Raw genomic sequence first — 27311 nt, 5'->3', positions numbered from 1 at the left:
ACAAAAATCGGCCCCTTCCTCTCACCTCCACACACTCACTCACTCCTTCACTCACGAAGATTCCATCAGTCCCGCTGCCCTCAGTAACTCGCTATCCACCGTAGTCCCCGCAAATGGCACCTTTGCCCCTTGGACTTCTGGTCTCCACACCTGAGGCTCAGTCTGTTGCGCTGCTGCTTGAACTGCTGCTGCTGCTTCCAATGCCTTCTTCTCCTTCTCTTCCATAGCCTGCAATTGGCATTCCAGCTTTGCAATCTTCCTAGCTAGTTTCTCGCGACCACTCTCCAACTCGGGCATATCGTCCGGACACGCATTTAGCGCTTGTCGCAGTCTCATCAGTTCCTCTTTGCCCTCGCTGAGTTCTGCTTGCTCAATCGTTGTCGCTGTAGTTTTATCATCCGAGACGGAAGATGTGTTGTTCTCTGCGTCTTCAGCGAACAGTGCAAGCGGGTTGTCGGGACTGGGCTTTGGTGCTTCTTTGTACACTATGAGATTTTTGTTGCGGTAGTTCTCAGGGTCTTGAGACACTTGTTCGAAAAAGGAGAGGACGGCGTGTTGAACTGGACGATGCGTCAAGATGGATTCGCCAGATGGGCTGGGACCGCCACCGAAGGTGGGACATACGACTCTTTGGCCGGATGACCACTCTACAGTTGCTTCACCGGCTCCCGACGAGGAGGGGGCTGGCTGTGCTTGTTTTGGTGCGGTGGAGGCGAGAGAGACATGACGAAGCGTCTTTTGTATGGCTGCTATGGGACCGTTGGGAACTTCTTCGTGCCAGGCAATGTGCTTCGACATATCCAGATGATAGTCGTCATTGAAATCCTGCTCGTAGCCTTCAGGTAGGTCTGTGCAATGCAGTGGGTTAGGCGTGACATCGCTGAACTTCCATTGCCGGGCGCGCTGATGTAGGAAAGCTCGGAGTCGGGGATCCTTGATCTGTGAGTCTTCCATGAGGGAATTAATCAATGCCATTGCTGTGATGCGGGTTCCGTATTTCTCGACTAGGTACACTTGGTCAGTTGAAACAGAGAAGCGGCTTGGACAATACGCACAGTCTTCTGCAAGCAGATTCAAAACATGCTCATTACCATCTTCAATAGCAATCAAGTAGACGTCGGCATCGGCGGCGACTCGATCAGGATTGCAAATGACTTGGTCAAAAACAGTTTTGACATGTTCTTGGGCAGTTCGGTGGCCCTGCACGTGATTCTCCGTAGTGTGGATGCGGATCATGTCGTGTGCAATGGACTTGCGCAGCATAGCAGACCAGCTGCGTAGAGTCATGGCCTGGTTGTGTTTGTGAGAATAAAGGAACTGGGCTGTGTTCATGACCACCAATCCTGGTGTAAGACTGTCGTCTGCAAGCCTGTAGCCATCCTCAAAGATGTCGGCATTCTGCTCATCAGCATCATCTCTAGAGCGCTTGACCATCTCCTTGACGAAGTTGACGACGGACCCGCCATTGATGCCCAGGTCCCTTTGTAGCTCCCCATAAGATAAGATGCCGAGGTCTTGCAGGGTGCTGTTGACTAGCACAATGACACGCTTACGCTTCTTGAGCGTCTCAGGCACAGGAGCAAGAATGGGCACATGTGGTCCGTTGGGCTTTTCCAGAGTGAAGGCCGGGAGGTAGATGCGCTTGAGTCCGAGAGAAGCCAGGCGAACTTCTACTTCCATACGCTGGCAAGCTGTCATATGTTAATTGTGCATACAACTAGCCTTTCCATGGACTCACCCTGCATGGCCTCACGGCGTACCTCGTTGACGCGCTCATTGTTTGTGGCGTGATACAAGAAGGGCTTTTCCGGTGCGTTGATCATGCGGATATGGCCTGTGGTGTTGACGAAGAAGCCCAGCTTCTTGAGGTCGGCTGGGAACGAGGCATCGGGCTCCATGGTGTCTTCTATACGTCGAAACATGGTTGCAGTCTTGTGGCGAGCGGGCGATTGTGGTTGCAAGTGGCGGGTAAGTGGTTAAAGAAGATTGCCGCTTGTGTAACGGGTTGCTGGCTGTTTGTGTGTGTGTGTGTGTGTGTGTGTGTGTGCCGAAAGCGGAGAAAGCAAACAGTGAAGGCAGGAGCAATGCAGCCAGTTTGCAAGGCATACTATGGCCGTCATAATTCATGTACACTGAATGCAAGTGCGCCGCCCAATGCCAGATTGTCTTGTTGTATTATTGTACATGCCCCGCCGCCCGCTTTCCAGGCATTCTACCAACTTGCCTTCTTCACGCCCGGCAGGTTGCCCGCAAGCGCGTTCACACGGAATTGATACTGGCCAAATGTTAGCTCGAGTGCTGGCACCCACTGCAGCGTCTACGCACCCTTCCCAGCCTGAAATCGCTGAAAATACCTCGGCCCTTGCCGCCCATGATGCATCGGTTCTTGATTTGGGTGAAGCGCGTGTAGCAGTGCATCTGCGACAGCTGGAGCTGGGCCTGCGCGCGGACGCGCTGCGGGAGCGTGGTGTTGCGGATAATGTAGCGCAGCGCTTGTCTGTGTGGCCGTTTGTTAGCCACTGCATGGATGCGACGAGGGAGTTGAGATGGGCACCTCTCCGGCTCGTTCTCCGAGTAGACCTTGCGCTTGGTGTGGTCGCGAATGTTGCGGATCTTGGCAAAGCACCCGATGTCGAGCTTGGCCGCACGGAATTGAGACATGACGGCGGTGGTTGGGCTCAGCTGGCTGTCTCCATCCAAAAGTCGAGCGACTGGGGGCGGCGATGAGGTTGCGCTCCAAATTCCGATGTTCAGCCGGCCGGCCCTCGTTGTGCGCCAATCAGCGCGCGTCTACCGCGAGCCGTCCATGAATGATCGTAACACTCAAATTCCACTGCAGAAACTGCCCACGCTCGCTACTGATTCACGTCTCCTCCTGCAATAGCCAATTCGCATGCGCATAGACTGGGTTCTTCCGTCGCTTCCGCCACTAGACGAGCAAACACGACCCGCGCCAGAGCAAACCCTTCCAATCCCCTTCCTTGTTTGTCGCGCTAGACACAACCAGGCAGCGCATCTCATATGAGGTCTCTCTGAAAATCCAGCCATATCATACCAAAGATTCTTGACCAACATGTTCACTGAGCACGATGTGAAGAGCATCTTTTCCCTCTTTCCTCCCCACACTAGCGCGGATTTCATACCACAGTTTGCTATAGCATCCAGTGGTAATGGCTTCGTTACACTGCAATTCGCCCAGGCACAGTTCAGGAGCCGGGTGACAAAAGGTAGCTCTCTCGTGCTATTCTTGTTGCCCTTGACTAATCCCATCTGTAGAGACAGAACGAATCTCAGTGTCGGCATTGGCTAGCCATCTCGACATCAGCACAACACTTGTACTCCAGCTTGTTCGGAGCCACCCTAAGCTATGTCTGCTAAGTGCAGATCAAGGCAGCGTCATTCCCATCGGCGAGCGAGATTCCCTACGGGAGAAGCTCGCCATTCTGCTCACTTCAGGACTGCATTCCAAGGCTGATTTCATTGCTCAACACGACATCTGGCCCAAGAGTCTTGACGCCCTACTTACAGACCAAGATGACGAGATTATGCATTGTGACAGCTACATATGTACAAGGGCATATGAAACCATGATTGCCAATGACATGTTGAGTAAGGTCAAGCAGGCACTCAGCGAGATACAGTAAGTGCAAATGTCCCTATAAAAGGCATGTCTCTTAACATTGCTATAGAACGGCAACCATTTCCCCAGATGATCTATCCGGCAGCCCGCCAGCATGGTTCATGTTCCGCACACTAGAAAAGGCACTAGAATCTGAAGCTCTCACGTGCCAAGTCAACATCGAGCAACACCCAGACCGTGTAACCTGCACGCCCAAGCAACTCGTAGAATCAAAACGCGCCGCAATTCTCGAGAGTCTCAAATGCGGAGCGCTCGCGTACCTAGACCTCCAAAAATTTGCAACAGAGTACTCGGAGCTAGTCCCATCCTACGAAGACGCCGTATCCTACTTTCAGAACATCAAAGAGGTCGACATCATCGACGCGTTCGCCGTCTCAAAGCCGTGGGTCTCGCAAATCGAACAAGAGTCCCAACGCATACTCGAACAAGAAGGCTGCACATTGGACGTCACAGAGTACATTGGCTCGCGTCTGCCCCCTAACCTCATAGAACCTACAGTCGCCAAGATCAAGAATTCCGTCATCAGTGCATCCGCACAAAGGTCTGAACAAGAGAAAATCGTACGAGTCGGTCACCTGATACTTAGCGAAGCACGACGCAACGATGCCCTCGACGAGCTAGCCATGTATGCAAAAGCAGACGCAGACACGCAATGGCAGGCTCTTCGCAACGACCCCAACCGGACAGAAGACATCAAATTCAGCCGCGACAGAATCCGAGATGTAGTCCCCAAGGCAGGCCTTGTCCAGCGTCTGCTCACCGACGAAAAGTCCGTCGAGCGCTTGCTAGACGACACCTTCTGGACGGCCATTTCCGGCCTCGAAGCCACAAACGAATCAGACTTTGCAGTCTACTGGACCGACCGTGTCGTCGCCCGTTTCCACGTCTACAGGACGGGAGTAAGCCATGTGGGCGACCAAAAACTGCACGACCAGCTTGCAGAAGTGCTCGCTTCCTATGTACACAAAGAGGTCGTTCCGGAAACAATTGCCAAGGCACGCGCACAGGGCCTAATGCTGAGTCGCAAGACGCGGAAGAATGTGGCGAGACTGTCTAGCATCCTGGATTCGACAAAGACAATAGACATTCCGGGCATAGCGGCTGCATTGGAAAAATTCAGCAAGAAACAGGGTATTACAGCACCAGCAGACGCGAGCCTTGGGGCGGCAAAACAAAGCATGGTGCATGATATGCTGCGTCGGTTGCAGAAGCAAAAGGCTTCAGATGGCCCTGTGCTGTTCTTGATGCTGGTCATCATCTTGTTTGCAAAGCACTACGATGGCGTCGTGTATGCCACGGGCAAATTTGCGCCAAAGCTGCTGAAGCATTTGAAGGGGAACATGGAACCTGAGCAGTATGAAAAGGTGGAGAGGTGGAAGGAGGCAGCCAAGGCGAGCAGCTTGACGGCAGAGCATAGAGCGGATATGGTCAAGATGGCCGAAGCAAAGGCTGTGGTGCAAGAGTGATGAGCAGTCAGCTGGCCCACGGCATCCACGGCTATGGTACAAAAACATGCACACTTGATCAGAGGAGCAGCATATGAATCATAGAAATTACTATTCATTCAGGCTATAGTACAGCTAATGAGGTAAAAGGGTATTCGTAAATCATGTCTGGACGTGTTTTTTGCGCTCAATATCCGCCAAATTGAGCGTGAAGGGAGGAGGAGACTGCATCTAGTCCATGATGCCAGCCTTTCCGTCGCGGTCACTGTCGATCTTAGGGTCTGGTAGCAATTAGTATTTGTCTTCAGTACAGCTATTAGAGTACTTACGAAGCTTCTCCTTGAGAGTTGGCTTGCCCTCGACTCCAGTGGTACCGTGAGTAGTGGAGGTACCGTGAGTAGCGGAAGTGCCGTGAGTAGCGGAAGTGCCGTGAGTAGCGGAAGTACCATAAGTACCGTGAGTGCCGGAAGTGCCATAAGTGCCGTGGGTAGCGGAATCGTGGTGGCCTTCGCGGAGGGAAGAGTGGGGTTCAGCGTGCGACTGAGGCTCAACAAGCGCCTTGGGCAGGTCTTCCTCCTTAAGGTTGGTGCCATTGACTCCTCCTCCAACACCGGCGGTGCTGCCGTGGAGGCCAGAACCAGTGCTACCAATACCTCCGTTGGTGGTGCCAACACGGTCAGAGTCAACCCTAGGGTCAGCCTTGTTGGCCATGTGAGAGCTGTGAGGACCGGTAGGGTCGTTGTGAGAGTGACCAAGACCTCCGTTAGTGGTAGTGGTACCGTAAGTGCCGGTGCTTCCCATGTTGTCTACGCGAGGGTCGGCCTTGTTAGCCATGTGTGAGCTGTGAGGACCAGTGGGGTCGTTGTGCGAGGTACCCAGGCTTCCATGGGTGTTGGAGGTACCATATGTGCCAGCACCAGTACTTCCCATGCCGCCTACACGAGGATCGGCCTGGTTGGCCATGTGGGAGCTATGCGGGCCAGTAGGGTCGTTGTGCGAGCTACCAATGCCTCCGTGAGTCGTGCTGGTGCTTCCCATGCCGCCTACACGAGGGTCGGCCTTGTTGGCCGCGTGGGAGCTGTGAGGTCCAGTAGGGTCGTTGATGCTGGAGGTGCCGTGGCTGCCAACTCCACCAACGTTGCCAGTGGTGCCGACGCGGTCAGAGTCAACCCTCGGGTCAGCCTTGTTGGTCATGTGAGAGCTGTGAGGACCAGTGGGGTCGTTGATGTTGGATGTTCCATGGGTGCTAGTTCCAGTCATGTTGCCAGTGGTGCCGACGACACGGTCAGAGTCAACCCTAGGGTCAGCCTTGTTGGCCATGTGGGAGCTGTGAGGACCAGTGGGGTCGTTGTGGGAAGCTGATCCGTGGGTGCCAACGGTGGAAGAGCCAACACCGCTGGTGGTGCCATGAGTACCTGAGGTACCGAGACCGCTGCTTACGCCTGAGCTGTGGTTGCCGCTAGTAAGACCGTTTGAGCCCGTGTGTGTTGAAGAGGTGTTGGGGACAGATGGGTCGGCAGTGTTGGCTGCATGCGAGCTGTGGGGGCCGGTTGGGTCGTCTAGTGGGTGTCAGTGAAGGAATGCAGAAGGTAGTCACAAGGGACCTACCATGCGTCTTGTCCTTGTGCATAACGTTGTCGACCTTGGCCTTGACCTTTTCCATCATTCCTGCCATGGTTGCTGTGCTGTGTGTGGTTTGGAGTAGAAGTATGTGAAGATGGTTGTGGAAGTTGAAGTTGAAGAGTGAGCTGAGTGCTTTGTTGTGAGAGTGTGTTTGTGATGTGATGATGAGAAGTAAACGGGGGTTGATGGCGCCTTCTTATATGTGTTGCATCCCAGGGCAACAAGGCCGCGCCTACCCATACGTCATGTCTATGGCACCATGCGCAGCCGTGATACAAACGGGCAAGATGAAGAAGTGTGGCGATCCAGACGGGCAAGCCACAGCAGCGTGTGGATGCTGGTGCAAACGTCTCGATGTCGATAAGGGCCAGAAACTTGCATGGTTTGGCCAAAACCTGGCGGGTTTAGTCTCCATGTGGCAGTGATGCGGGCGTGGGCGTGTTCGCCTGCTGCTTCAATCTACTCGAGCCGTGTCATGGCTTGGTGCTGGGGCGCGCCACACGAAGTTGGCTGATGGCTACAGCGGCTGTGCCCGTTTGGTCGTGGCGGGGGGCAGCACGCGGACGGGGCTGCGTCATTGTGGCATCCGGTGCATGTGGAAATGTGGGGAGAGCTGACGGCAAAAGCTTAGCTACGACTCGAGTCCCGCTTTGGTCGTGTCTTGCACGAGATTTGCCGCCAACTTGACCAGACGACACCGCCACACAGGGGCGCAAACAGGGCACGGCAGCCAAAGTGGATACGGCGCTCGCGGCCTGGACGTCGTCCAAGCAAAGGCCAATTTGCATGTTACCTTGGAAAAATGCGAATGTGAATGCATATTCTCCAACAGGATCTGTCCCGCCCTGCCATGGGAACACCCATCGCCCTCTGCCCTGGTATGATGACAATGCCATGGGGGCTCCACCCCTGCGAACGCGTCAAGCTGGGGCGGCATGACGTACCTTGCATCGCCGCAATCTTCAATGAAGGCATCCAGCGCCCATCAATGATCTCAATTAAGTGGGCGCCTGGTCCAAACATGTCGCTGCAGTAACACGGCGAGCATGCGAGTGCGCGAGGGAGCGCGAGTGAAGTCGGAGCTTGGGCCATACTCATACGTGCCTATGACGTCGTTGCGTGCAACACCATGGCTTCACCCCCCCTCCCCCCCGCCAGCTTGGCCGTGGGAGAACGCGACCTGCGCTGCAAACCGCCTCAAACTCTTCTGCCTAGGCCCTGCTTTCCCGAGTCGCCCCGATTCCCCCCCCCCGCTGCATCATGTCTGAGTCCAGGTTGAGAGTGCCCGACAAGGTCAAGGAAGTCGCCAGGGAGGACTTTGACCAGTACAAGCAGCTTGCCTCAGACGCCGTCCGCTCGGCAGCATATCTCTATCCTTTCAAGGTGCGCACTGCGAGACGCGTGCTGTACAACCAAACTAACACAACCTCAGGGAATCGCCTACTTCTTCACGCACCGAGCACTATGGAAGCCTCTCGCTGCCAAGCTCGTCCCGACCATCTCCCTTGGGCTGGGTGTCACTGTCATGATGTTCGCCGTCACCTATGTCCCTCAAGCTGCCCTTCTCACCATCTTCAACGGCCCGCTCGCCATCCTTACCACTGTTCTGCTTGTCCTCAGCGAGTCGTCTACCATCTTCTCCGTCCTGAGCAAGAACTTTCTCATCGACGATGCCCTGATTGATACCTTTGACGGCACACTGGTCTGCCGCAACAAGACTACGCTGGTATCCAAAGAACGCCAGGTCAAATCGGGAAGCGACCCCATCGCAAAGCTGGGCAAGCTTGTCAGCTCCCCCTTTGCAAAGTTCACTCCCAAGGCCATCATCCGGTATTTCATGTACTTGCCCATCACTGCCATCCCTATTGTTGGCACGTTCATTTTTATCGTGCTTCAAGGACGCAAGTTCGGCCCAACCGCGCATGCTAGGTACTTCCAGCTCAAGCAGATGAAGAAGCAAGAGAAGCAGCAGTTCATCGAGGAGCGCAAGGCTGCATATGCTAGGTGAGTACACCAAATGTTGATTGGTGGCAGCTCTAACAAATGCTAGCTTTGGCATTCCTGCCGTCCTTCTCGAGCTGATCCCTGTCGCCGGAATCTTCTTTACCTTCACGAATACCGTTGGTGCTGCCCTCTGGGCTGCGGACATTGAGGATGGCCTACGTCCAAACGACAGTCGCGAAGGCAGCACCACTGCCCCCAGGCTGCGCCAGCAGGCTGAGATCGCCAAAGAACGGGAGTTGTGAGAAGCGCACTATCCTTCCTTGGTACGAAACGAATAGTCTCCAATCATATGCTAATGATTAGGGCCAAGGGTGTTTGGACCTTATGTGCGTCATGGGCCTGACGGGCGTTATCGGTACCCCTGGCGACCTCCGTAGGCCCGAGGGAATCTTTTGGGCTGGCCGTAATACATGAGCGGCTTTTACGAGAAACAATGGCTTTGGCGGAGACGGGCATATCACATGGAATTGTTACGATGCTGAAATAATGTATAATATCTGTATTCTTGATCCATCTTGCGTTCGTCCAACTCATGCGGCCATAATGCTGAACACCAAAGCAATGCAATGTTGCAGCAGAAACTCACTCTGGCTAAATGATATTCAATGTTTAAAGCATCCTGCACGCACATAAAAACCAAATTGCTCTGGAAACGATCCTGACATGACCTCACAAACGACGATTGATGTTGCGAATGGCAAACATGTGATTGGACGGGGGTGGCGAGGGTATGGCTTAGCGTGGACCCTGGAATTCGATGCGGCGAACTTCTTTCTTTCCCGCAGCGGGCGCGTTGCTCGTTGGACACACCCCGTGCAGTGCTATCATGTTGAAGACGAGAAGCGTTCAATCCATCTGCGCATCATGTCGTCTCAATATCGCCATCTCACGAGCCCGTAACGCACGACTACCTTTGAAAGCGCATTCGGCGCCGCTGCAACTACGATCAGCCGCTTCAAAAGCCTCCGCGCCACATCGAGCATTTTCTACAACTCTTGCGAAAAGGAGTCTCGACCAAGACGCCCGAGACAATGCTGCAGACTCACAAGACGCACCATCCTCTCCGACAGAGGCGCTGAATCATGAAGTCAATGCGCGAAAGGCAAGACAGCAGTTTGGTGATACCCTGCCGAGGGACCATCTGAACGCAGAAGAATACATTGTGTACGAGAGGCTGTACGGGCCGCCAGTGTTTGTGGACTCCGCAGAAGACATACAGGAAATCGATACTGTAGCTGAGGAAGAAATCATCCAAGAGGAGCGACCCGATGGCACCACGGTTTTGCTTAGGAGAACAAAAGATGGCGAACTGGAGGAGCTAGAGATTGTTGAGGAGACCGATGCTGCCGAGGAAGAAGATTCAGAGGGGGTTGCTTCTAGGGAGACCATGACACCAGAGGAGTGGGAGGCGCGCAGGGATGAAGAAACGCAAACATACCACGATGATGTCTACGAGCAGAGCCGGCTGCAATACGAGGAAGCAGAGGCTTGGGAAGACATGGAAGAGTCTCAAGAGGATGATTTTATACGCGCCCACCCTTTGACTATTGCTGGCCGCTTCAAGCCATCTCCCTCGACAGTTTTCCTGCCCAAGGAAACACTCGTGGACCCAACAGCTCTTCTCTTGACCCGCGCGAACCACAAGCACCTCGCTGAATCAGCGAATCGGATTTTTGGTGGACGGGGACTGCCCAACTCGGCTAGCACTGCTCCAGCGCGCCTGGGCAACGAGCAGAAACCGATTCCGCTCGATCCTTCGCAGTCTGACATGGGCAATATCGAGGCCGATGCCTACATGGCGACTGTCCAGCCTGGAACATATGCGAGTGTCATGAGCGCCATGGTCGAAGTCCGCCGACGCCTCGGGACGGGATGGCTGGAGCACCTGTTACAAGACAAAAAGGGCGGGACGCTCCTAGATGCCGGCTCGGGAGGAGTGGGTGTGCTTGCATGGCATGAGATACTCCAGGCGGAGTGGCAGCGTATGCATGATGAATCAGGGAATACCTCCCATGGCGCTACACCGCTGGGCAAAGCAACCGTCCTAACGGCGTCTGACACGCTTCGCCACCGCGCAAGCAAGCTGCTGGAAAACACGACATTTATTCCACGTCTTCCAGAAACCGTGACCGCAGCAGATGAAGCCAATACGCAGCAGCCACGCAAGTTTTACGACGTAATTATTGCACCGCACACACTCTGGCCGTTGCGGCAAGACTATCTGCGTAAGGAACAGGTCGAAAAGTACTGGTCCCTGCTGAATCCCAAGGGCGGTGTTTTGATACTCATTGAGAAGGGTTTACCACGAGGATTTGAAGTCATTGCTGGTGCTCGCTCCTATCTTTTGGACAAGCACATTGCTTCACCCGGCTCAGAAACGATTGAGCAACTGGTCGACTCTCAAGTTTCCAACCCAGATGAAGAGACCAGGTTTACGGATAAAGAGACTGGTATGATTGTTGCGCCGTGCACCAATCACAGCACCTGTCCCATGTATCAGTCTGTTGGTATTTCTCAAGGACGAAAGGACTTTTGCTTCTTTAGCCAACGCTACATTCGGCCACCGTACCTCCAACGCATTATAAATGCCAAAGACAAGAACCACGAGGATGTACAGTTCAGCTATCTCGCCGTTCAACGTGGTCGCGATCAGCGCCTTGCCCAGTACGACATCTTAGGCAAGGGTTTCGTGCAGGGAGAAGTCTCAACCGCTGCTGCTTTCGAGGGCCACGAGTGGAAAGCATCTTCCAAGCCAGACACTGAGCCTGAATCAGAAGAAGAAGTCACGTTGACATCTCCAGCCGACGTCAACCCCCTCACGTTTCCGCGGCTCATCCTGCCCGCGCTCAAACGCCGCGGCCACATCATCCTCGACGTGTGCACACCATCCGGCACGCTGGAGCGCTGGACGGTACCCCGCTCTTTCAGCAAGCAAGCCTTCCGCGATGCTCGAAAAGCGCGATGGGGCGATCTGTGGGCGCTGGGCGCAAAGACACGCATCCCACGCAATGTGCGTCTGGGGCGGCCGACGGACGAGTTTGATAAGAAGGGCAGAAAGGTCAAGAAGGCCAAGCAGGTGACGATTGAAATTGGCGTGGGTGAAAAGGACGGGCGGACCGTCGAAGAAGGGCCGGTGAGGGTGCTCGGCAAAGGGGGGCGACTGCTAGTTGGGGATCGGGACGGACGGTATACGAGTGGTCGGAAGATTCGGGGGAGCAAGGGGAGGAAAGGGAGGAAGAAGAGAGTAGGGCACGACTATGATGTCTTGGATGATGATGTGTAAGGGCGTATGAAAATATGTATGAAAACATGTATGAAAATATGTATGAAAATATGTATGAAACATGGGTATGTATGATACCTCACCACTATTGAATTCTGTCTAGTCTGCCGCGTTGTGAAAGCCGCTGCGTCGGCACGTCAAAATCACTCATAAAACAAATGAGACATGGGTGTGTAGGATGAATGTAGCACTAGTGTGTGTAACGACTGTACTTTGTTTCGACTTGAACGTCAGAGAGCGAGAGAGATACTAGTGGTGGGATATGCAGAGAAGAAGAAGAAGAAGAAAAGAAAAAATGAGCATGTAAAAACATGTCCATGTCGAGAGAGTGCAGCAAGAATTGGATGTTGCATGTGTTCAGAACAATGTGTCTCATATTGGACATATGGTCTATATACATTGCCATTGCCATTGCTGCTGCCGTCACCATGACCATCGGCATAGCCCTAGGCCATGCCCTCCCTATCTCCTCTAGTAGGACAAGAATAAAAGACCAAAAAAACGAAAAACTAGAGAGAAAAATAAAGGGCTAACTCAGCCACCCACCCAGCCGATCCTTTGGCGGACTTACCGCCCGCTTACCTAAAATGCACACAAAGGAACATAGGAAATAGACAAAGATAAAGGAAAATCGGGGGTATATCTCCTTGCTCTTTGCGAAACACGCGTGGCTTTGTATTACCACTGCCCAAAAGAGAGACCTAGATTAGCGCCTTATGCACGCAATAAGAGACGACGGTTTATATCCGTCGATTGTGTGTGTGTGTGTATGTGTGTGTGGATGTGTGTTTGTGTGTCCCGACGCCAGTGCGATGCAGTAATAATAAAGGAAAGAATAAGATTTTTCGTGGGTGTGATGGGTACGTAGTAGTAGCTTTGTTCTCATACAAGGAATCCGACATCCAGAGTGACAGGGCTGAGGCTGGCTGCGCGACTCTCGATGCTGGGCCGTCGCTTGCCCATGTCATCCAGCTGGCGTGCGCCATCTGCGTTTGGTTGACACTTTCCGGTTGGGGATGGCGGGCCTGATGGACCAGTGTCGTCGGTGTTTGTCTTTGAATTGATAGGGGCGAGGTCTTCGCCAAAGGTAATGGATGTAATGGAGTCGTCACTGATGCCACGAACAGGCGAGCTAGGCCGTTCCGGGACAATGGCTGGAGGAGTGGCTTCGTCTGGAACCACGGTAGGCGGCTCTTCGCTTGTGCTGATTCGGACAGAGCGCCTAGACTTGGAAAAGCCATGTGCATCGTACCGAGGCGGGTGGGCGGCGTACTCAACCAGCATGTGTGCCTTGACGCTGATACGGAACCGCTGTCCCTTTGCAAAGACTACGTCACTTACACGTGGCGAAGAAGCGAGCAGGACCGGGGCACAGCGACGGCGATATCGCATCATCTGGCTCGACGATGGTCGGACTACAGGCGTCGACTTTGGGTCGGCCGATGCTTCGTCGTCGCCATCGGGGTGCTCGTGTGAAGAGAGGCGGTGGAGCGAGTCTCTGGCTGCTCCTGTAGGAAAGCGAACGTCTTCTGGATCAAAGTCGTCAATCTCGGCGTCGGCAGGGGGTGACTGGCGGCTTGAGCTTGGTTCACGGTTTCCGGCTAAATTAGGGTAGAGCTGGCGCATAATGTGTTCCTGTTCTGCGATGAGGCGGCGACCGGCTTCCAGACTCGATAGACCGTCGAGGTTTTCGGCGACCTGGGCGCTGTCCAAGACTCGCTGGCGCCTGCTCCGTCGGGGCAGGCTTCGATAGCGCGGCTCGCTACGGTCCTCTAGCGGCGAGCTAATGTCGATGGCAGCGCAGAAAGACTCTACCCAGTCAAGCATGCTTTCCTCGCTTGGGGGACACAGCAGAAACTGTTCAAACTCGAGGCGCAAGCGGATGACGTGCTCTCGGACGGGCTCAAAGAGCTGGGGATCCGACTCGTACAGCTTGGGTCGTGCGGCAACGGGGACGAGGTGGACAAAGGGCGACTTTGGCACCAATGCCGTCTTCTTGAAATCCGAGGCTATGCCGACTTCGGCGTGCTGCAGCGAGTACGTCTTGAGCAGTCGCCCCGGCGAGGCCTTCTTGTTCTTGCTGAGGAGGTTTGGGTTCTTGAGGCGGTAGAGGCACAGCTGGGTGCCGCGGAGCTGGGCATAGACGTCGTGCCACTCGCGGTGGCCGGCCACCTGGAAGGGCGACGAGAGTTCCTGCTTGTGGCCTAGGATGCCGGCCATTTCGACAGTGCAGGTGTAGGGCGGGGGGTGCTGGGCCTTGCGGGTGGCGTCGCGCTCTGCTCTTGCGCGGTCGTCGAGCATGCGCTGCGTCTGGGGGTCCATGGCGCGGGCATACGAGGGCGGCTCGCCGAGCGGCAGCTGGGTGTGGGTGTGGTATGTGTTGTGGTAGCCATAGGTGGTGGAGGAGCTCGAGGCGTTGGCCGCGCGCGCGCGCGAGGAGCGAGTGGGTGACATGTTGCTGGCGACAGCGTGGTCATGGAAGGAGCGAGGCGGGAGTCGGGCACAGCGTCAAGAGGGGTGGGTTTGGGTATTTCGCCGCGTCGAGGCCGGCGACGCGTGCGTGGGGCGGGCGAGGTGTTTGCAAACGACACGGCGGGACGGAGCGTGCGGGCTTTGTTTTTGAGGCACAGGCACAGGCACAGGCGCAGGCGGGCAAAAGAAAGGGCAGGCGGCGAGGGCAGCGGGACTGGGTATATCGGCGAGGCGTGACAGGGGTAGTGTTGTTGGGGTGAAATGAGTGACGCGGATGGGGCGTCAGGCGTCTGGGAGCGCCGAAGAACCAGCGCCGGCGGAGGCGGCGGTCGAGGTGGTGGTGGTGGTGGTGGTGCGGGTGCGGGAGCTGGTGGTGGTGCGGGAGCTGGTGCTGGCGAGACGGGCGGAGGGGCAGCGAGGCGGAGACATTGGCAGTTTAAAGGCGGCGCTGGAACGGGCGCCGATGGGGTTGGGGTGGCGGTGGCATGGTTGAGTTGCGTCGAGAGCAATCACTTGGGGCTATCAGCTGCCCTGCAGGCACGCGCACAGGCCCTCGTCCCGCCCCGGCCATGTTCCAGACGGCACTAGCGCCCTCAGCTCGCTGACTCAGGCTCAGCCTGCCCATGCCCTTCCCTTCCCATGCCAAACACCACAACGCCTCTCTCGCTCCACCTCCACCACTAGCCCGCCTGTCCTGCCTGTCCTGCCTGTCCTGCCTCGCCTCCAGGTAGTGTACCTGTGTGCGGCTGTACACCCACACCGACTCCCGCCGCCCTCGACACATGTCGCCATGGCTGCGCCCATCTCCACCTGTCCGTCCAAGCATAGGCATGTACGCTGGCTGACCTGCCTCCCCTTCCCTGGCCCCTCGGCCAGCCTCTACCCCGCGTCAGATGACAATGGCTGCACGTCGCCTGCTCCTCGACGCCATGCACGTTGCGACAAAGCCCATGCTGGCCCAGGCCTAGTGCGACGTGACCAGCGCCCCGACGGCCTTTCTGCTGCCTGCGGGTGACATTGCGCCCATCATCGTGCTGTAGCCACCCCGCCCTGCTCTACCACTCCGGTGCGTATACCACCCCCAATTCGCTGCATTCGGCCTTTCCGCTGCACCACAGTTGCCCGCCCGCCAAGCCTGCATATCGCAACTGTCGCTGGCTTGGGCCTGCTTGCGCGTCTAGCGCCTCGACTTGTTCAAACTTAGCTACCACAAGACACTTGCCCCAAAGACGCCCGCCCACTACCACTCCGTCTCAACCAATTTGCCAGAAGACAAACTTTGGTCTCGATGAAAAGGCCCGAAGCATCACAGCTGGTCCGCCTGTGTACAGGTGGCGTCATCGAGTGCTGCGACTGCGACGGCTAGTTGCATAAAAGAGCGTTTGCAGGCAAATGAGCTCATATGTTTTCTTTTGCCCGTGCAAGGAACCTTGCTTGGTGAGCTGGGAGCATCATATTCTCCGCACCCTTTCTTCTCCTCTGTATGCTGCACGATTGCACTCTTGCTCTAGCGCCATCAACAATGCAGAAAATCCCAGAGTGACAGTTGGACCTGTGCCAGCACTACATTCAGCCTGATTGGCAGACCCTGAACAAGGGGGAGGAGCCTACATCCATCCGAAATAAGCTTGCCACATATGTAGCACAAAAGAAAAGGCGCCATACAAATGGTTGACATGGCTCATAAGCACCCCATTCGGCATTCGTCGTGGAAAAGAGTCTATATATGGAGCGGTGGCGAGGCTGAGGGTGTCGTGCGTGGCCCAGCTAACAAGTGCAAGCAGCTTCAAGCTCTAAAGCTTGACTGCACGAGACCACGTCGGTTGGTAGCAGCCCATCCGCACAATGAACCATGGCTGCTCCACCTGTCCCTTCTGCAAGCAAGGGTTCCGAACAGCTTCATGCCCAGATACATACTCCATGGACGGCCGTGCGCAATCGCTGCTGCGGGCGCGCGAGGTTCTCGATGCTTTCTCGCCCCACCCCAACAAAAATACCATCTGTTCACCCGCTCCGTAGGTATCGCAAAGTGGAAACGGTTAAAACCTGCATATCAAAAGACCCACCAAAGGACGGCAGACCCAGCCATCTGTCCCACTGTTCCTGCACCTGGTTCCCCATGACACTTTCGAATTTCCAACAACAACACTTTGCGTATCGCATGCGTCAGATTGGCTTTTTTTTTCGCTGCATCCACCACACGGTCGAGAATGCGGCTCTGCAGGATCTGCAGCGCCTTTGCCCTCAACCAGATTGAAATGCCCCGAGGCAAAAAGAAAAACGATAAAAGAAATTTATCTCGGACTTGTCATCTCCCGGCCAGGCGCTTGACCAGGTGCTCGAAAAGTCAATTTGCGCACAGGACGTATAATGCTCCCCAGTCTTCTTCCCTCTTCCCCATCAACCACACGGCATCCACGGAAACATCGATCTGATCCGTGGTATCAGAACAGGAGCATCGCTTGGTGCCGTGCCGTCATGGACTGCTGTCATCAATCACGCTGCCGCTGTTCGTGATGACTGAGCTGATCATTTGCCCAGCTTATCGTCGCTTAGTACACCGTCAACACAAGGTTTAATCTTACCTTGCACAGGCACTAAATTGCATCTTCCGACAAGCAACCACTTGGAGGAATTACAAATATACCCTTGCAGCGCGACACCACTAAGCATATGCGCCTTCTACCATCTTGCACCATTTTTCAAGCTAGCCTCGTCACTTCTTTCTATTGCACATGTCTACACCTAGTCCACAGGTGCTAGATTGAAGATCACTCACCCAAAATGACCTTTTTTCCGTCAATTGAAACAAAGACACACGTCAAAATGCGAAAGAGCAATACAATGAACATTACACTTGACCTTAGCGCCGCAAATCCTGCACTATGCAACTTGATCCTCACAATTCACTACAAGCACGACCACCCACGACCCAACCCTCACCCATTACTATGCAACACGCGAGCCGTCACGGCAACCGTTTTTTTTACTTCCTCGTCTCACCAAATCGCTTCACTCTCTCCTTTTTTCCCCTTGCATTCGAAAAAAGTAAACAACAATAACGAGCCAGCATGCCACATATGTCATCGTACCATTAAGCTATTCTAGCCTGACTTGAACAAAGTCCAGTCTATGTATATGACGAAGACGCCACTGGTGCCTAGGAGGTCCTTACCGGAATAGTACTAGCTCTGTTGACTACAGCTACTTCCACCCGGAGCTTTACTCAATCACACCGTTTCCATCTCTTCAATCCAACTTACCTCCTTGAAGACCACGGCAAACCTGGGTTTTTCAACCTACATACACAATAGACAGATACCAAGTATTATTCACATCTCATCCCAATATTTCCCTTGAAAGCATCAGCAAACATAGTGATTACTTACATCAACCAACACAATCACCTAGCACCCTCACGCTCTCTATTCATTATCAAAGGGTCTCTCTCCCCTTAGAAAAACGAAGATAAATAGTTAAGCTTGCCATAAAGCAAAAAAAGCGTCCACAGTGAGCCCAACAAAGGCAAATAACTAATCGACAGCACACGTGCTTGGAAACAAACGAACAAGGAAAAGAAAGGCACGCAACATCATGACTCGAAAGCAAGCCATGACAGGGGCTAAAAAAAGGCAGAAGAAGACATGGGCAAGTGTAAAAAGAAATACAAAAAGAAAGGGCCCGACCGGAATCGAACCGGTGACCTTGGGAAAGCGGTTTCAGGAGAACTGCAGTCCCACGCTCTACCATTAAGCCACGAGCCCCTTGACACTGATTGGATAGAAAGCAGTCATGCTCGAGAATGGATCTTGATTGGTTGAAACCGATTTTGATGAGGTTCTAGGAATTCGTGTTGCTTATGTCTTGAGGAAAATATCAGCGACTAATAGAGGCTATCTGTCCTCATTACAATATGCCTAGTTAGTCTCGACCAACTACGATAATTTGTCTATGCGTATAGTGTGCTATGACCCGCTTATTATACCAGCTGCAGCAACCATGGCTTATTACCCACATGGTCTTCTCACTATGTGGGCTTACCCATGCACTGACAATTCATCATGACATGCACCAACTCACTGGTTACGACCAAGCAGTTTAGAGTGCACCATCCTGCAAACTAGCCAAGGAACATATTCATGACTGCTAAACACATGATTGTACAGTAGTATACATAGTTCATCTACGAGTATGATACAAGTTTTCCGTCACTGTATTCGTACATCGTCCCTTTTCCACTCTAGCTACGCCCACCGAGATTCCTTCTTGAGCGGCTTTTCCCAGTCCTTGATGTGGTCGGAAATGACCTTTGCGGCTTGGTCAGCCGTAAAGTTTCGGCCAATAGCCTCTACAAAATCACCCTCCGGGTCTGGGTACGGTGTTAGCCAAACTTGTCACGCCCTGATTTCATCCCAAACAACATACCCATCAGGTAAAAGTAGATGCTGTGATCTACCAGGTAGTCCTGTCCAGGCTTGACATTGTTTGGTGTGCTAAAGTACACCCGATATGCCTTGCACGTGCTCTTGATTTGCTCGTACTCGCCCGTCAGGCCAATAAAATCGGGATGAAACTCAGCCAAGTATTCCTTCAGAACCTTGGGGTTGTCGCGCGCCGGATCGCACGTGATCATGATGGGCAGGAGAACGTTGCCGCATTCAGCCTTGACCTTGTCGTACATGAGGGCCATTTTGTCCAGTTCGTCGGGGCAAATGTCGGGACAATGAGTGAAGCCAAAGTAGACCTGCAGTACCCCAAGTCAGTATGCTGCCGCCATCAGAGACAATCTTGTTCACGGACCAGCGAGTATTTGCCTAGCATATCCTCATTGCTGAACGGATTCCCATTGTGATCCACGAGCTGGAACGGTCCCCCGACCTTGGGCTTGCCTATGCCTTTGGTCTGCTCCGCTATCCGCTTCCGTGCAAGGCGCTCCTTCTCGTATGTGAAATACGCCCATAGTCCTCCACCAGCGGCGACAAAGAGAATGGCAGCTGTCAGGTTGAATGGCTGCACATCATGTCAGCAATTGACTCGCTGAACAAGTATTTGTCCAAGTATGACACGTACCCCGCCCTTGTTTCTTGCCTTGATTTGATCAATTGTCTTGAGCTTGTTTCGCGATGCGGACTGCGAGAACATCCGTGAAGGCCCGCGGCAGCTCGCAGTCTTCCCAGCCCCATTTTGTGCTCTTTTCAATTCCCTCAGACATGTTGTGTTTAGCGCTGTGGGATTCCGGGATGCGGCGAGCGGGTTCGATGTGCTAGAGGCAAAGGCGCGGCGCGAGACAATCGATGTATTCTTGAGGCTTTTGGCGGCCGTGGCCAGACATCTACCTGGGGTGGGCATTGTCATCGCAGCGTTGAACAGGCTATAGTGATGTGGTGCGACGAACTGACGGTGCGGGATACTTTTCTTGCGATGCGAGATCAACTTCAGTGCACGGGCCAGTCTCGAATGACATCGCGGTCCGCAACTCGCCTAGCATTATGATTGGTCAATCCCGCAAGCACCTCAAGTATGATGCTTCCATGTCCTTTGCAAGACGAGTGCTTAGAAGATAGGTGTAATCCTTCTGCGATAGTAATTACCGATATCCAACGTATGACAAGCTAATGGATGATATTTCAAGGGTGATGTAAATAGCCTGGATAATTTACATATTGGATATATTTATAGACAGATAAAACCCGAGTGATGCAGGGTACAGGGTATGGTGCCTCATTGGTACCTTCTGTTATGTGCCTTTTTGCATTGCAAAATTCGCTGCGTTAGCATATTGGAACCATTGCTACAACATACAATCAACTTGTATACAGCTAGGATTTGCTGTTGACGGTTCCACTCGAAGAAGCTTCATTTGAGACGGTTACAGAGATAGAAACACTGGGCACTATGCACGTCTGATGATCCTAATCTAAAGGACTGCGCTGTACGTTGAACATCGAGTCAGTCGAATGGATACATGTCCAACACACACTGTGTCTGACAATGGTTCTGAGGGAGCTATCGCCGGAATGCACTTCGGCCGCATACTTGTATATCAAACAAAAGAGGTATCTCTCTCCCTAGCAACGGCGGAAGGTGGTACAAGGCGCTAAGCGATTCATCTCAGATACTCATCTCTGACATGAGTTGTACCTGTCTCTAACAAGGAATATTCGCGAAGTTGAGGGTTGTTACATTGACATCTTGGCATTGACGACGTTCCTGTGTCGAGATGATCAGCCAAGTCCTTGGCAGGTCAAAACACATAATCCGGCCGACATTTTGACGGCGTAGTGGATTCGCGGACGGATAAAGCGGTAATGATTTCGGGCCGTTGGTGCCCGGCACATATGTACTAGATGATTGCGATACACATGTAGTCAAGAGCAATCCGAATCTCTCCAGGACGCTGTTGTGAGTGGGCAGACGGCGTGACTTGACCGATTTGTTGGTGTCTGCAACAACAATGATGGCTCTATTTGATACCAACGGCTTTGAGAAACTCGTCTTTCTGCACCTTGCCGGCATGGCCTGGTGCCTCAACACCCTTGACAATGTCGCTCATACTTTCCATTTCCTTGACGCCTGTGCCATGTGCAAAAGTCCAAAGTTTGTCTTCTTCATACCGCACTTGGAAAGCTTGCCAGTTCTGGGCCTTGAGCAGATTGACATGCTCTGTGACAGCCGAGGATGGGCCCGAGTAGACGAGGACGCCTGGGTATCCGGGCTTGGTAAGACCTGACACGGGGGGCAGTGAAGGCGGAGGCGAAAGAGCCAGCTTTCGTTTGTTGGTGTTGAGCAGGTGATGTAGCCATACAATGATTGCTTTGGGGGTTTCTGGACTAGCCGTGGCAGCAGCTGTTGAGAGACTGTTTTGCTTTGTCGTGCTTGACTGGCAAAAAGCCGACGCGGCGAGTTGCTCAAAGGCAGCAATGATGGCATCGAGCACTTCTTCCCCTTGCATTAGGCCCAGCTCTCTGACGGCGTCTCTGAATGGCTCGCGCAGGTCGTTCTTGGCTGCATCTGTGGCCGAGATGATGTCTGGAAAGCCTGAGAGCGGGTACGTCTCGGGTAAGCGAAGAAGAAACGAGGCGTGGGTGTCACTAGCAAACTTGCACTCGCGTGAGTTGGGGTTGTAGTGCGTCTGATGGGGGTACATGGCCTCGAGCAGCTCCAGCTCCGTTTCAAGGCGGGTGGGTCCATGGTCGGACATGACGGCGGCGGGCGGGCGCAGCGGAAAGGCCTAGTGTGGACGTGGTGCCGTCGAGATCAGGGGGACGGACAGGTGCTGGAGAGGGGCGGTCCTTTTTCTCGGCTTCTCGTGCAAACCGCGAGCCAATGGGTGGGATGTGTGTCGTTGGCCTGGCTGTGCTGGACTCGGCCGCGTCGTGGTCGCGCAGGAGACCTGACGCGATCCCGATCCTGGGGGCCCGTGCGCCGGCAGCTCTTGGAGGCGATGGCTGCCAAAACGACGGGGCGGCAGTGGTGGTGGTGGTGGTGGTGGTGGTGCATGCCGCATAATTGATGAGGAATATATGTACACCCAGACGACAGTACATACAGTAGGGTGCATAAGTGGCGCGGCACAAAGGTTCGTATCGCGCTCGTGTCTCATCTTCAGCTTATTGTGGCCGGGGGGCGGGACGATGGGGCGTCATTGGAGCATGGCAACGGCATGCGCAGCTGGGCACACGATGGCGACGACGACGGGCGGCGGGCAGCAGGCGCTGGGGCGCTGGCGAGGTTGTTTTTATGCGTGTAGAGAAGGCCGTCGCTGGTGTAGACAGCAAGGGAGGGTGTGGTGCCGGGCCCGTACTGCGTGAAACCAGGCAATGAGGGTTCCCAAGGCGGCTAGCGGGCGACGCGGAACGTTCGCGCTTCCAGGTTCGTGTGCAGGCGGCTTAGAGAGACATGGAGCCAGCCAACCAGCCAGCCCAGCCCAGCCCAGCCAACCAGCCAGGGCCCATGAATTCCCTCCACGACCACCGACCTGCCTACCCTACCGACCGACCTCTGCTGATCTGCACTGGCACCGTGATAAAGAAAACACTGCTCCCGCGCCCAGCCTCTCCTCCACCATCGCGCCTGGGGCAAACCGCCATTGATTGCCCTTGCCCTTGCCCGTGGCCTCCCCCAACAGGGCCCGCTCTGCCTAGCAACACCACCACCTCCCCCCCATAATCTGACACTGTCGGCGAGCAAGCGCCCTGGACCTCTCGCCCTCGCCCGCCCGCCAGACGCCCGCCGCCCGCCGTACGCCCACGCTCTCTGCACAGATCCGGCCCATGAGCCGCATATCCTGATCCACCATGAAGGCTGCTCCGCTGCTGGTGTCCTGGCACAACGAGAATGCCCCGATATACTCTGCTCACTTTGAACCCCACGCCAAGGGCCGCCTGGCAACCGCAGGCGGAGACAACAACGTTCGGGTGTGTTGCTGTGCGCCCTGCTTCGACCACGACTTCCGCTGACGGGTCCAACAGCTCTGGAGCGTCGAGACGCACGGCGAGGAGCGCAAGGTCACGTACCTGTCCACGCTCGTCAAGCACACGCAGGCCGTCAATGTAGTGCGCTGGTGTCCACGTGGTGCGTGAAGCCGACTCTTGCACGCGAGCGGCGCGGCTAACAGCGACAGGCGAAATGCTCGCGAGCGCGGGCGACGACGGCAACGTCCTGCTCTGGGTCCCCGCCGAGAACCAGACGACGCACACAAACTTCGAAGAAGGCCTCGAGGACAAGGAGACGTGGCGCGTCAAGGCCATGTGCAGGTCCATAGGCTCCGAGATCTACGACCTCGCATGGTCGCCAGACGGCGTCTTCTTCATCACGGGCAGCATGGACAACATTGCCCGCATCTACAATGCTCAGACTGGTACGACGCCTGCCCTGGTGCCACTGCCCCTGCAATTGCTCAACCCCCTCTAGGAAGCATCGTGCGGCAGATTGCCGAGCACAACCACTACGTTCAGGGCGTTGCCTGGGATCCAATGAACGAATACATTGCCACGCAGTCATCCGACCGATCCGTCCACATTTACACGCTAAAGAACAAGGACGGCCAATTCTCCTTGGCCCAGCACAGCAAGGTCACCAAGATGGATTTGCCTGCCCGACGCGTATCCTCCAACAGCCCTGCACCCCCCGACTTTGGCGGCCGCGCATCCTTTGTAGGAGATTGCAGCCTGGCAATTGGCTCGCCCGTCCCATCCATGCCTGGCACGCCGCAGTCACTTGCCCTGCCTACGATGCACCCCCCACCCACTTCGCACAGCCGCCGCTCCTCGTTTGGCTCCTCACCCTCCATGCGCCGCTCTGCTTCGCCGGCTCCGTCGATGCCCCTGCCGGCAGTCATGCCCAACTCCCCCAGCATCGGCAGTATCGGCACCATGGGCGTCCGCAACGCACCAATCTACTTTAATGAAACCCTCACATCCTTCTTTCGACGTCTCACATTTGCGCCCGATGGCAGCTTGCTATTCACACCAGCCGGCCAATACAAGGCACTGCATCCGTCTGTTGGTGACGCGAAACCGGCAGAAGATATTACCAACACCGTCTACATCTACACTCGGGCTGGCCTGAACAAGCCTCCAGTGGCTTATCTGCCGGGCCACAAGAAGCCTTCTGTCGCAGTTCGCTGTTCGCCAGTGTACTACACCCTGCGCCAGACGGCTCCTCCTCCAACGAGACAAATCACCATTGACACTTCGAATATGGATGACGAGATTCCCTCTCTGCCAGAGCCGTTTATGCCCTCGAAGCCTCCTACATCACATTCGTCCATGGACCCCCCGCCCATCACGAGTGCGCCGTCCCCGTCACCAAGCGTATCGGCACCCTCACCCAAGCCTGCGGACAGCGAGACATCTAGTCAAACCGGGGTGCCTGTTGGACCTGTGGCCGCATTCACCCTCCCTTACCGTATGATATATGCTGTTGCGACACAGGACGCCATCCACATATATGACACGCAACAGCAGAAGCCATTGTGTATAGTTAGTAATTTGCACTTTGCGACCTTTACAGACATTACCTGGTAAGAGCAACACAGCCGCTTTGGCTTTTGACAATGCTTACTTTTATAGGTCCAACGATGGTTCCATGCTGCTCATGACATCGTCTGATGGATTCTGCTCCTCAATCACATTCGCCCCTGGAGAGCTGGGCGAAAAATACACAGGTCCTTTGGCTGTTCACAGCAGACCACAGCCGCTGGCAGCCATCAACACGACAGGAGGCCAGACATCGAATCACTCTACCCCAACACCAACGCCGACAACTGGAAGCATGTCCGGTACCGCAGCAGCTACTGCGCCCCCAATGCAAAGACAGCCATCCGCAGGCTTTCCCGCCTCGCCTAGCTCCTTTGTTCCCGCAAGACCTGGCAGCCCAACAAGAAGTAACTCGGTATCCAGCATAGCTACAGCCTCGTCCTTTGCCCCTGGAGGAGGCGATCAAAGCAACATGAACGCCCCAACGCCAGTCATGTCGTCAGTACCGAGTATAGCAGCAGCCAACTCGGGGCCCGTTCCCATGTGGACACCACCTCTTACCCCGGCCCACGGCCAGGGCAGCTCGCACAGCGCAAGCAGCTCCGTCAGTGGAATCCCAAACATGGGCCAGGTTGGACGTAGAGAGAGTGAAAGAAGCGAATCTGACCGTGATGACACTGGATCCAAGAAACGCGAACTCAATAGCGTGCCCGAGGCCGAGGGAGAACAAGGCCGAGAGAACAAGCGGCGGAGGATTGCGCCCACGCCTGTTGCCTTGACGACCGAGGGCGATGATGCCATTGATAGCACCGAGGATCATGGCCAGCAATAACTGATTTCCCTTGTTCATGTTTGTTTTACCGAGCTTCAGTATTACTCCGAGCGTTTTTCTAGCATGGCGTTTCGGATATAGGCCTGGATGGCTCGCACCTCTACGGTCGCGCTGGCTTTGAGCAATGTGCCCAGGGCTTTCCTTTCGGCGTTGTCTCGGTCAACCATGGTCGTTGATTATCCGGAGTTTTCACCGTACAAAAGGTACGCATGTCCATATTGAAAACGATAGTTTGAATCAAAAACAGATGGCTATTAGTCGAAGAGTTTTCTTTCTTTTTTCTTTCTCCAAGGCTGCATGATGCGGATATTGTCTGGGCAGTAGGAAGGATTCGTGTGCATACATGGCCGTTGCTAAGGCCGACATCCGGTTGTCACATGGTGTTGTTTACGTGTTAGTAGGCACTAGTACTTTTTTTTGCGCTGGTATCGCGTGGGTTCCAATAGTTCCAAGAGCGATCGGCCTTAGTGTCTAGCCTCACAGAGATACGCTTTCTCGTCCCAGCCAATCACGGCCCGACTGCAAGGTTTGAGGCCGGGCTCCCTGGTTGCTATGGTTGTGGTTGTTGAAGCGAAAGTGGGGGAGACGCAGGCATTGCGTTGAATGTGATACGAATGACTACATGTAGACCTACCCTTTTCCAGTCATGCAGCTGTCATGGGTTAGCAAAGTACACTAACGTAAGAATAGGCGCAGACGGTCGATCATGGCCGTGGGAAGAGGAGCTCATGAGACAAAGGGTGCTCGCGCCGTATCAACTATGTTTGCGGCAAGGCAGGCTCCTAGAGCTGGTAATGTGACTTGGTTGGTAGAATTGATATCCTTTTCTCTATGAGAGATGATGGTTGGTGTGGGTTGGGATATAGTTACTGTTTTATCGCTAACATGAAGAGATGGACCGTCTCAAGTCATGTCTAGAAGGCCGGCGATAGACATTTGTCGAGATGTGATATCGACCATGGATGATCAGAGCTCTTTGATACTGTCTCCTGGATGATTTGTGAATGGCATGATGATCTGGCGCTGTAAGTACTCATAGTATATATAGTACCTTGCAAACTCACCCGCTAGCAAATATCCAAACTCACAAACACATACTCTTCACACTCGGTCGATTTACATAGAAGCCAATGCTTGGCACATCAGTGGCTGTAGAAATGTCCACGAACAGACCGAGATGAAATATTTCGCCTCACCAAGTACGCGTCAACGCAGAAGCCTCAACATCTTCCATGCGTCGGCAAGTAACCTTCTCTTCACAAGTGAACGCTGCATGCATGATCGCTGACGGATCGTATAGCCAAATCACCCTCACGTCGGCATGCAGATACACGCCATACACGCCTGCGGCTACGCGACTGACTAGACGTATGCGCTTCAGAGGCGTCACCGGACTCGGACTTAACAAGCGAGACATGTGAAAAACAAAAAAGCAAGGTGATTATCAACGCCAAGTGGCGGAAAAGGCGGGGTCAAGACGAAAGCCAGTGCCAATAGTAGAATGGAAGCTTTGCACATGCCTGGTGTTTGGTATGCGTATTTGCTGATGCCTTACTTCTTCTCTGCAAGACAGAAAAGAGAGGGTAGAGAATGATTGGATCGTTTTGTTATGCCTATTTTATTGATTCGCTTCATTCGGCTTCAAGTTTCGAGATACGCCGTTTCGTAAAAAAAATAGTTGATAGATAGTAGTAAGGCTTGCTTGGCTTTGGGTCGAGTGGGGTCGAAGAGGAGCAGGAGGAAGAGGGGCACGTAGGCGTAGGGTGATGCCAATATGCAGGGCTCAGAGGGAGCGCCACAAAAAGCATGGTGCTGACGGTAGGTACGTGTACGCTCTACTTTGTCATGTAGTGGTGTCCAAGGGTCCAGACGAAGCGCCACTTGTGTATTGTCTGAATAGGGAGGGATCCTTGGAGAAACTGGCAATGTGATTGAGCGAGTGAGACAGTCCAACCAGCTTGACACGTACGCTACGTTCGAGTCAAGCACATCCGGCACGTGCAGATGCCGGTGTTCAAATGAAGCGAGTTGG

At 54.3% G+C, this 27311-nt stretch overlaps 10 protein-coding genes and 1 non-coding gene across 11 annotated transcripts; 4 read left to right on the top strand and 7 right to left on the bottom strand.

Moving 5' to 3' along the window:
- Nucleotides 1-10: 10 nt before the first annotated feature.
- SETTUDRAFT_132374 (uncharacterized protein) lies at nt 11-1922 on the bottom strand (the record flags this gene model as incomplete). Its single annotated transcript, XM_008028544.1, has 3 exons — nt 11-1004; nt 1056-1691; nt 1739-1922. The coding sequence occupies 3 exons, from the start codon at nt 1920-1922 to the stop codon at nt 52-54; spliced, it is 1773 nt and encodes a 590-aa protein (XP_008026735.1). The 3' UTR covers nt 11-51.
- Nucleotides 1923-2025: 103 nt separating this feature from the next.
- SETTUDRAFT_169671 (uncharacterized protein) lies at nt 2026-2668 on the bottom strand. Its single transcript, XM_008028543.1, has 3 exons — nt 2555-2668; nt 2326-2497; nt 2026-2275 (listed from the first exon to the last, which is right to left on the bottom strand). The coding sequence occupies exons 1-3, from the start codon at nt 2659-2661 to the stop codon at nt 2213-2215; spliced, it is 342 nt and encodes a 113-aa protein (XP_008026734.1). The 5' UTR covers nt 2662-2668; the 3' UTR covers nt 2026-2212.
- Nucleotides 2669-3073: 405 nt separating this feature from the next.
- Nucleotides 3074-5236, top strand: SETTUDRAFT_132370 (uncharacterized protein; the record flags this gene model as incomplete). Its single annotated transcript, XM_008028542.1, has 3 exons — nt 3074-3227; nt 3277-3640; nt 3690-5236. The coding sequence occupies 3 exons, from the start codon at nt 3074-3076 to the stop codon at nt 5104-5106; spliced, it is 1935 nt and encodes a 644-aa protein (XP_008026733.1). The 3' UTR covers nt 5107-5236.
- On the bottom strand, nt 5237-6770 carry SETTUDRAFT_177728 (uncharacterized protein). The gene is made up of 3 exons (XM_008028541.1): nt 6694-6770; nt 5415-6644; nt 5237-5366 (listed from the first exon to the last, which is right to left on the bottom strand). Exons 1-3 carry the CDS (start codon nt 6758-6760, stop codon nt 5317-5319), a joined length of 1347 nt encoding a protein of 448 aa, XP_008026732.1. The 5' UTR covers nt 6761-6770; the 3' UTR covers nt 5237-5316.
- A 1193-nt stretch (nt 6771-7963) lies between these two features.
- SETTUDRAFT_169668 (uncharacterized protein) lies at nt 7964-9321 on the top strand. Its single transcript, XM_008028540.1, has 3 exons — nt 7964-8091; nt 8141-8712; nt 8759-9321. Exons 1-3 carry the CDS (start codon nt 7969-7971, stop codon nt 8952-8954), a joined length of 891 nt encoding a protein of 296 aa, XP_008026731.1. The 5' UTR covers nt 7964-7968; the 3' UTR covers nt 8955-9321.
- A 217-nt stretch (nt 9322-9538) lies between these two features.
- SETTUDRAFT_47895 (uncharacterized protein) lies at nt 9539-11995 on the top strand (the record flags this gene model as incomplete). The annotated part of the gene is made up of 1 exon (XM_008028506.1): nt 9539-11995. One exon carries the CDS (start codon nt 9539-9541, stop codon nt 11993-11995), a length of 2457 nt encoding a protein of 818 aa, XP_008026697.1.
- Nucleotides 11996-12842: 847 nt separating this feature from the next.
- SETTUDRAFT_169667 (uncharacterized protein) lies at nt 12843-14233 on the bottom strand. The gene has a single exon (XM_008028539.1). It carries the CDS (start codon nt 14213-14215, stop codon nt 12878-12880), a length of 1338 nt encoding a protein of 445 aa, XP_008026730.1. The 5' UTR covers nt 14216-14233; the 3' UTR covers nt 12843-12877.
- A 3910-nt stretch (nt 14234-18143) lies between these two features.
- On the bottom strand, nt 18144-18231 carry SETTUDRAFT_t147. The gene has a single exon. It is a non-coding gene; the product is annotated as a tRNA-Cys (tRNA).
- A 399-nt stretch (nt 18232-18630) lies between these two features.
- On the bottom strand, nt 18631-19816 carry SETTUDRAFT_177724 (uncharacterized protein; the record flags this gene model as incomplete). The annotated part of the gene is made up of 4 exons (XM_008028538.1): nt 18631-18836; nt 18893-19211; nt 19268-19477; nt 19538-19816. 4 exons carry the CDS (start codon nt 19814-19816, stop codon nt 18712-18714), a joined length of 933 nt encoding a protein of 310 aa, XP_008026729.1. The 3' UTR covers nt 18631-18711.
- A 935-nt stretch (nt 19817-20751) lies between these two features.
- Nucleotides 20752-21662, bottom strand: SETTUDRAFT_132354 (uncharacterized protein). The gene has a single exon (XM_008028537.1). The coding sequence runs from the start codon at nt 21612-21614 to the stop codon at nt 20931-20933; it is 684 nt and encodes a 227-aa protein (XP_008026728.1). The 5' UTR covers nt 21615-21662; the 3' UTR covers nt 20752-20930.
- Nucleotides 21663-22639: 977 nt separating this feature from the next.
- SETTUDRAFT_177722 (uncharacterized protein) lies at nt 22640-25683 on the top strand. Its single transcript, XM_008028536.1, has 5 exons — nt 22640-22884; nt 22939-23041; nt 23091-23327; nt 23381-24491; nt 24541-25683. The coding sequence occupies exons 1-5, from the start codon at nt 22765-22767 to the stop codon at nt 25277-25279; spliced, it is 2310 nt and encodes a 769-aa protein (XP_008026727.1). The 5' UTR covers nt 22640-22764; the 3' UTR covers nt 25280-25683.
- The last annotated feature ends 1628 nt before the right edge of the window (nt 25684-27311 follow it).

This window comes from Exserohilum turcica (assembly GCF_000359705.1).
Source record: "Exserohilum turcica Et28A unplaced genomic scaffold SETTUscaffold_26, whole genome shotgun sequence".
Classification (NCBI taxonomy): domain Eukaryota; kingdom Fungi; phylum Ascomycota; class Dothideomycetes; order Pleosporales; family Pleosporaceae; genus Exserohilum; species Exserohilum turcicum.
The sequence above is the reverse complement of the archived record's forward strand: the minus strand, read 5'-3'. Positions and strand labels throughout refer to the sequence as shown.

Bases quoted from the DNA above. Each gene is read 5' to 3' on its own strand.
- SETTUDRAFT_169671 (XM_008028543.1), bottom strand. From the start codon at position 2,661: ATGTCTCAATTCCGTGCGGCCAAGCTCGACATCGGGTGCTTTGCCAAG. The intron at 2,498-2,554 runs GTGCCCATCTCA...ACGGCCACACAG, and splicing joins TCGGAGAACGAGCCGGAGAG to ACAAGCGCTGCGCTACATTA. The intron at 2,276-2,325 runs GTGCGTAGACGC...ACATTTGGCCAG, and splicing joins GCGATTTCAGGCTGGGAAGG to TATCAATTCCGTGTGAACGC.
- SETTUDRAFT_177728 (XM_008028541.1), bottom strand. From the start codon at position 6,760: ATGGCAGGAATGATGGAAAAGGTCAAGGCCAAGGTCGACAACGTTATG. The intron at 6,645-6,693 runs GTAGGTCCCTTG...GACACCCACTAG, and splicing joins GCACAAGGACAAGACGCATG to ACGACCCAACCGGCCCCCAC. The intron at 5,367-5,414 runs GTAAGTACTCTA...AATTGCTACCAG, and splicing joins AACTCTCAAGGAGAAGCTTC to ACCCTAAGATCGACAGTGAC.
- SETTUDRAFT_169668 (XM_008028540.1), top strand. From the start codon at position 7,969: ATGTCTGAGTCCAGGTTGAGAGTGCCCGACAAGGTCAAGGAAGTCGCC. The intron at 8,092-8,140 runs GTGCGCACTGCG...ACACAACCTCAG, and splicing joins CATATCTCTATCCTTTCAAG to GGAATCGCCTACTTCTTCAC. The intron at 8,713-8,758 runs GTGAGTACACCA...AACAAATGCTAG, and splicing joins CGCAAGGCTGCATATGCTAG to CTTTGGCATTCCTGCCGTCC.
- SETTUDRAFT_169667 (XM_008028539.1), bottom strand. From the start codon at position 14,215: ATGGCCGGCATCCTAGGCCACAAGCAGGAACTCTCGTCGCCCTTCCAG.
- SETTUDRAFT_132354 (XM_008028537.1), bottom strand. From the start codon at position 21,614: ATGTACCCCCATCAGACGCACTACAACCCCAACTCACGCGAGTGCAAG.
- SETTUDRAFT_177722 (XM_008028536.1), top strand. From the start codon at position 22,765: ATGAAGGCTGCTCCGCTGCTGGTGTCCTGGCACAACGAGAATGCCCCG. The intron at 23,042-23,090 runs GTGCGTGAAGCC...TAACAGCGACAG, and splicing joins AGTGCGCTGGTGTCCACGTG to GCGAAATGCTCGCGAGCGCG. The intron at 23,328-23,380 runs GTACGACGCCTG...AACCCCCTCTAG, and splicing joins CATCTACAATGCTCAGACTG to GAAGCATCGTGCGGCAGATT.